Source organism: Podarcis erhardii, assembly GCF_964252035.2.
Source record: "Podarcis erhardii genome assembly, chromosome: 13".
NCBI classification, from domain to species: Eukaryota; Metazoa; Chordata; class Lepidosauria; order Squamata; family Lacertidae; genus Podarcis; species Podarcis erhardii.
The window spans coordinates 11,046,510-11,053,628 of NC_138502.1; the positions used below are offsets into that span (position 1 = coordinate 11,046,510).

At 42.1% G+C, this 7,119-nt stretch overlaps 1 protein-coding gene across 1 annotated transcript; it reads right to left on the reverse strand.

Annotated features, from left to right (window-relative positions):
- Nucleotides 1–327: 327 nt before the first annotated feature.
- On the reverse strand, nucleotides 328–6,701 carry LOC309326590 (vomeronasal type-2 receptor 26-like). The gene is made up of 4 exons (XM_081835440.1): nucleotides 5,847–6,701; nucleotides 5,093–5,320; nucleotides 3,967–4,093; nucleotides 328–1,821 (listed from the first exon to the last, which is right to left on the reverse strand). Exons 1-4 carry the CDS (start codon nucleotides 6,681–6,683, stop codon nucleotides 920–922), a joined length of 2,094 nt encoding a protein of 697 aa, XP_081691566.1. The 5' UTR covers nucleotides 6,684–6,701; the 3' UTR covers nucleotides 328–919.
- Nucleotides 6,702–7,119: the final 418 nt, after the last annotated feature.

Below are 7,119 nucleotides of genomic sequence, written 5' to 3' on the forward strand. Positions count from 1 at the left end.
TGCCAACAGTCAGTGGAAAGTCCAATAATATACTTGCCACAAATATAATACATATTTGTATTAAGAATATACTGTTCTGATCCATCACTTGTGTTGGTGAAAATAATACTTTTTAGTGTGGCTTTGTTGAATGCTCTGCCCAATGAACTGTACATGGTTCTTTCTTGCCATCTTTTCCAAGCACTAGGGCAGAAATCTAGTTCTCTGAATTTCACCAAGGAGACCTGATTCAGACAAAATCTTGGGGGGAGGGAACCCAATTCAATGGGGGGGGGGAATTATTTCACAGTACATAGATAATCTATGGAACTCAATGCCATAGGAAACAATGGAGGAGACAATGCATTTGCTTTTGGATACGGCTTGAAGGTTTAATCTCACTGTAAACAAGTGGTACAGTGACAATAAAGTATTTCTATTTCCCACAGGAATTTGGTTGGTCAGTGTGAGTACAGGCTGCCGTACAAGATGGGCCATCGGCCTGACTCAAGAGGATTATCTTACATTTCTATGATCTTGAGTATGGATAGTTGATGATGAAATCTGACTGTGAGCAGTACAGAACAATAGATCATAAATGAATACTCAAATATTCCATGGCCTGCAATAGTACAGTTACACATTATACTCAAAGCTGTGAGAATTAAGGCTAGATACAGATTTACTTACATGTATATTTTGACAAGAATTGCTCTAATTCTTCTTGTCAACACATGCTGCAACAGAATAATGTATGTGTAAATATATGATTGTTTTCCTCAAAGCAAATAAGTCAATTTTACAAAGGAAATTTCAACTATGGGAATTTGGAGTCTAGAAAAAATTATAAAAGGGAGCAGGTGAACTTATATTTCCAAATATTCTACTGTAAACACAGAGGAAAACACGAAATAAAGAAGATGACAGGTTTCTCATTTCTTTACTTTTTCTTCCTTATTAGCTGTTCCCTATTGTTCAGCTCAGGCCTCAGAATGATTATGTAACATTTGGGGAAGAAGATGCAACCCAGCAACCCACCACTGGAGGCTAAGATGGAGAAGATCTCCACAGCTACCATATATTTCCCCTTGGTGCTCAGGTAGGAGGGAATAAAGGACAGCCAAACACTGCAGAAGACCAACATGCTGAAAGTGATGAACTTGGCTTCATTGAAACTGTCTGGTAACTTCCTGGCGAGGAAAGCAACAGCAAAACTGACAGTGGCCAGGCAGCTCATGTAGATGAGGACACAGTAAAACATGGCCACAGACCCCTCATTACATTCTAGTATAATTTCTTCAGTTATTGAGTGCATGTCCACATCTGGGTATGGGGGAGAGGTTGTTAGCCACACAGTGCATATCCCTGCTTGAACTATGGAGCAGAAAAGGAGAATGGAGTGGCCTAGTCCTTTCCCCACCCATTTCCTCATCCTGGATTCTGGTTTTGTAGCCATGAAGGCCAAAACCACCATGAAGGTTTTTGCCAGGACACCAGAAACAGCAGTTGAGAAGATGATGCCAAAAGCTGTTTGGCGGAGGAGGCACGTCACCTTGTCAGGTCGGCCAATGAATAGCAATGCACAAAGGAAGCAGAGCAGGAGAGAGATGAGGAGAGTGTAAGTGAGGTTTCGGTTGTTTGCAATGACAATGGGTGTGTTGTGGTGTTTCAAAAATGTACCTAGTACCAGAGCTGTGATTGAGGAAAGGAAAAGAGAGAAGCAGGCTAAACTGATGCCCAAAGGTTCTTCATAAGACAAGAAGCTTATATTCTTGGGCAGACATGCGTCACGGTTCCTGCTTGGATAGTCTTTGTCTGGGCATTTATTACAGTCATTCATATCTGGGGGAAAACAAATATATTAGCTCATAGATTTCAGTTTAGTGAAATGTTTACTTTCTGTCTGAGAAAGTAATGATAACTACAGAGTAGTTTAAATCAAAGCACATGTTTAATACTGTCTTATGCAATGCAATGTGGTATTGTTGCAGTCTAAGCTTTCTCTATGTCATGGATATGCCACTAAACCACATGAGTCCTAGAGGGGGAATGTACAGTGGTACCTCGGGTTACATATGCTTCAGGTTACACACGCTTCCGGTTACAGACTCCGCTAACCCAAAAATAATAACTCAGGTTAAGAACGTTGCTTTAGGATAAGAACAGAAATCTCAAGGCTGCGGAGTGGTGGCAGTGGGAGGCCCCATTAGCTAAAGTGGTGCTTCAGGTTAAGAACAGTTTAAGGTTAAGAACGGACCTCCGGAACGAATTAAGTATGTAACCACAGGTACCACTGTAGTCTAAAATGTTTAATTCTGCGCAGAAGGTTCAACTGGGGATAACTAACCTAACTAATCTAAAACAACTAAACGTCATACAAAGGGTTTGAAACAGTTTTATACGTTTGGCACAAATTCCACACATTCCATTTAGTTTAAATTTCCTATCCAATTGAGACGCTTTGTTTCCCTCACCCCATTTCCTCTTAAGGCACTTTGTTGTCTCCAAATTACAAACAGTGTGAACATGAATACTGAATCCCAGTTTAAACAAAGGAGCTTCCTTGTGGTCTGCTAAAATTTTATTGCAGGATTAGCTTCCACGTCAGAATTTTATTTCACTCTAGTTACTGCAAATATTCTGACCACAGTCGGAGAATGCTCAGTATGTCAAAACATTATATGGTATAATGCTCAATATTTAATTACTGCCGTATTCTTGAATTTATTTGGTTCAGAGCTATGTGGTCCTGTAAGTGACACAGCCAGTGCCATTGCCATCTGAATGTTTATTCACACTAGCCAGGGTGCAGCCTGTGTAAGTCAGAAGGAGTGGCAAGGCCCCCTCTAGATATGCTCTTGACGCAAGGTAGAAACGTGCAAAGAGAAAGGCACGCTTGGCAAATCCACATCATGATCAACTCTGATCCAGAAACCAATGTCCCCACTGTGGAAGGACATGTGGATCCAGAATTTGCCTCCACAGTCACTTATGGACTCATTGTTAAAACTGTGCTTATGGAATACAATCTTACTCGGCTATGAGTAATCGAAGAAGCAGAAGTGGGATCATTTTTAAGGGTGCTCCTGGTTGCGGTCAGGCCCCCAACCTGGTCCCCCCCCCGGCGTGGACGGAGTAACGCCATCATGCCAGGGTGGCACCACGATCACCCGGACTTCTTGGCCAATCACTTTTCTGTGGGGTGATCGTGGGGGGATATAAAAGCTGCAGCATGAGGCTGTCAGGCACCTGCTTCACACTGCTGAACACCCACCCACCCTCCCTTTATTTTATGTGTCCTCTGGCCTTGCTTTGTCTTTGGTTGGTCACCTGTCTTGGGCCTGGGGCCAGGTAGGAATGTTTCCATTTGGCAGATTGGCAATGGCCACTTGGCTTTCGCCTACCTCTTAGCAATCGTCACAACTTTGTAAGGTTTGGCGGGTAGGCATTGGCTCATTGATTTGTGGGGGAGGGGAAGTCAGCCATCTCCTCTCCCTCCATTGACCAAGGGTATTCCGTTAAAGGATTCCAGGGCCTGGTTAAAGGATTCCAGGGCTAATACCACTCACATTTAGTTGTGGCCTAAAATTTTGCCCAATAACCTTAAATAAAGATTCTGTGTCAGTTTGAATTTTATTCTAACAAGAGCTGGTTTGTGGGTCTTGCCAAAGAAGACGAAGAAGACGAAGACGACGAAGAAGACGAAGAAGACGACGACGACGACGACGACGAAGAAGAAGAAGAAGAAGAAGAAGAAGAAGAAGAAGAAGAAGTGCTTTGAACCACATACTGTTGAACTACTCTGAAGGCATGGTCATTCTCATTTGATTAGCGTATTTAAACTATATGAAAGGCAATGATCAGAAATAGGCAGCATAACACACACAGTAGATTATCTCTTTGGAAAAGTAAACTCAGCCATCCTTACAACACCTTTCGATTATTAGTGCTGAGTCTGGATCTATTTAATCTATTTATTCCTCCTACCTTCCTGGTTTGCAATCTTCCCCTCTGCACATGGGATGCAATAGTAGCAGCAAGGCGGCTTTCCCTCCTTCACTTTCTTGCTGGATCCCGGAAGACATCTCTCAGTACAGACAGAAAGAGGCCGAGTCTATTCCGTAAATGAAAGAGCAGAAGGATCAGCAAGAGAAAAATGAGTTTGGAAATCTTCATGTTCCTGGGCCCCTCTCTATGTTACTAAGCTGAGTTAGCATTTCAGAAATATGTAAAATGGTTTTATTTTTTTAGTACAGTGGTACCTCGGGTTACATGCACTTCAGGTTACATACGCTTCAGGTTACAGACTCCGCTAACCCAGAAATAGTGCTTCAGGTTAAGTACTTTGCTTCAGGATGAGAACAGAAATTGTGCTCCGGTGGTGTGGCAGCAGCAGGAGGCCCCATTAGCTAAAGTGGTGCTTCAGGTTAAGAACAGTTTCAGGTTAAGAACGGACCTCCAGAACGAATTAAGTACTTAACCCGAGGTACCACTGTAGTAGTAATGTTTGAAGTGATGTCATACGCCCTCTATTGTTCTGGGATGTGTAGGTGTTGTGATTACATAGCTGTTCCCCACTTTTTAGCAATAAAGGCAAAATCTTGCGTGTTATCCTCTTTCCTCAGTTAAAAACCAGTATTTTATAGTTGTTAAGAAATATTTATAAAATATTATAAATATAACAAAATAAAATATTTGCCTTTATTCCTTGAATGACCTCTAGCAGTAACCTTTTGGCTCTTAATCTGGTGCGTGGATGAAGAAGTGTTTATCACTACCCTAAGGAGTCTCAAAGCGGCTAACATTCTCCTTTCCCTTCCTCCCCCACAACAAAAACTCTGTGAGGTGAGTGAGGCTGAGAGGCTTCAGAGAAGTGTGACTAGCCCAAGGTCACCCAGCAGCTGCATGTGGAGGAGCGGAGACGGGAACCCAGTTCACCAGATTACGAGTCTACTGCTCTTAGCCACTACATCACACTGGCTCTCTGTATGCATTGGTCATATTCTACACAGGAACATGCAGTTTAAAAGACAGAGAGTAGACATTGCAGGTGAATGATCATTGCTTATGCAATACTGAATTTCTTTGGAATTATCTAATAATGTGGTCCTACCTGATTAAACCAACTGTGCCAAGTTATGGCATCTTCATCAAGGATGAATGATTGGTCTCGAGAAGTCTGCGGATCTATCCTCCCAACGCTCACTCTGTGCAAACTTTGGTTGGAGAATATAATCCAATTGACAATATCTAAGCTAGATACCACCTCTCCATTCCGATTGATGAAGACCACATCTCCGGCTGTATTGTTAAATGAGATGCTTCTCAGAAAGTGATGGAGCTAGATTGAAAACAGAAAAGGCAATTGTTTCGAAAAGGCTGCAGTCTAATGCAGGGTGGAGCATTTTTTTTTCTTCCTGTATGAAAAAACGACAGAAATTGGTGGGGGTGATTCAGTCAAGTGTCAGTGGATTCAGGTCAAAGAATGGAGAGAACACCAATTTTCTCTTTCCCACACCCCTCTCTCTCCCTCTCCCCCTTTTTTACAACCTTTCTTTATCTCCCAAACCGCACACCTCTTTTCCTCTATCCCTCTTCATCTCAGGAGACACCACAGTGCTGTATGATCACATGATCTGAGGGAGGACTTGGAGCATATGGGATAGAGATAATGCTGAACATCTCTCTCGACCATTACTGCCGCTTCTTTTCTTTGAATGCAGTAACATATCAGTGGTCTGCAAACTTCTTTCATAGAAGCACTTTTTCATGTCTGAGATGATGGAGCAAGTTGACAACACTTTGGAAACCAATCCCTTGTGAGGGAAAAACAGGCCTCTTCAAGTTTAGAATATTTAGCCTATTACCTGCCAAAACTGCGGATTCTGATTCTTCCCTCTCCGTCCGTACGCCATTCCTCTGTGCCTGAGTCTGGATGTGGACATGGCATGTAAAGCATGGGCCATGGCGTAGACAGCATTGAGGATACTGTAACTGTGGCCTGTCATGCTCATTTCAAAAAATGATCCAGGAAGGTTCTCCAGCTTCTCTTCTCCTGTGCAAATATTCCCCTCCACCTTGTCTAAAGTGATATCTGGGAATACACATCCAAAGGCCTGTTGCCAGAAGTCCCTGATAAAACCGTCCCCATCTGTGCTGGAAGGTTTTCTGTGCACAACATACTGATGAAATCCTGGTGGGTTTCTGAAGTGAATCTCAAAGGCTATACCACCATTGAATATTCCTGCATCCCAGTTCCTTTGAATGACAAATGAAGTGAACTCAACCTGGGCAGTTGTTATCCATACTTTACTTTTAATATTGTATGTCATGTCATCATGTTCTGATAGGTATGGAAGCCATCTAAAAGTTGCCATGGAATAAGATTCTCCATGGGCAACTATTACATTAGCTGTGCTGCTAAAAATTTTATGGTTTATACTTGTCCCCTGTTGTAGCATGCCATCAATTTCAGAAATAAAACTTAAAGTGGGGATTCTTTCCAGGAATGCAAAGCAGACACCACTCTTGGTAAATATTGGGGAAATGGTTTGCACAAATCTTTCTCCGTTGTCATTGTCTGTTGCAATGACTCCAATCCACGTCCACCTGAAATGCAGAAGCAAAGAGAGAATTCCCTCATATTGAAGGGCTTCTGAGGCTGCCATCTGGTAGAAGGGAAGCCCTGGGCTTCTATCATTCATCACTGGAGCAGAGCCATAAATAAGCTAAAAAGTAAATAGAAGAATAAAAGAGACAAAGTAGATTCCTTTCACAGTATTCATATACAATATGAGGTGAACCCTGTTAGTCTAATACGCCCTTTTCTAATATTTCAGGGTTTGTTTGCCTCTCTTAGTTTTACAAAAGACACACATGCAGATGGGCTGAAAACTGGGATCATCTCCCTTTTCTCATTTTTAAACCTTTAATTTGATGACTGGAAAGGGAACTGTGTCTGTTTTATATTATTTTTATGAATCTTTTTAACACACTGATGTCTGGAGCAGAGCATTGTGTCTACTTCACTTAAAAACAAACAAACTTTTTTATGTCATTGCAAAATTTGGCAGGGTCTTGTACAATGGATAATACTGGATGGGGGAACATACCATGCCCCCAACAGCAGATTTCCTGGAC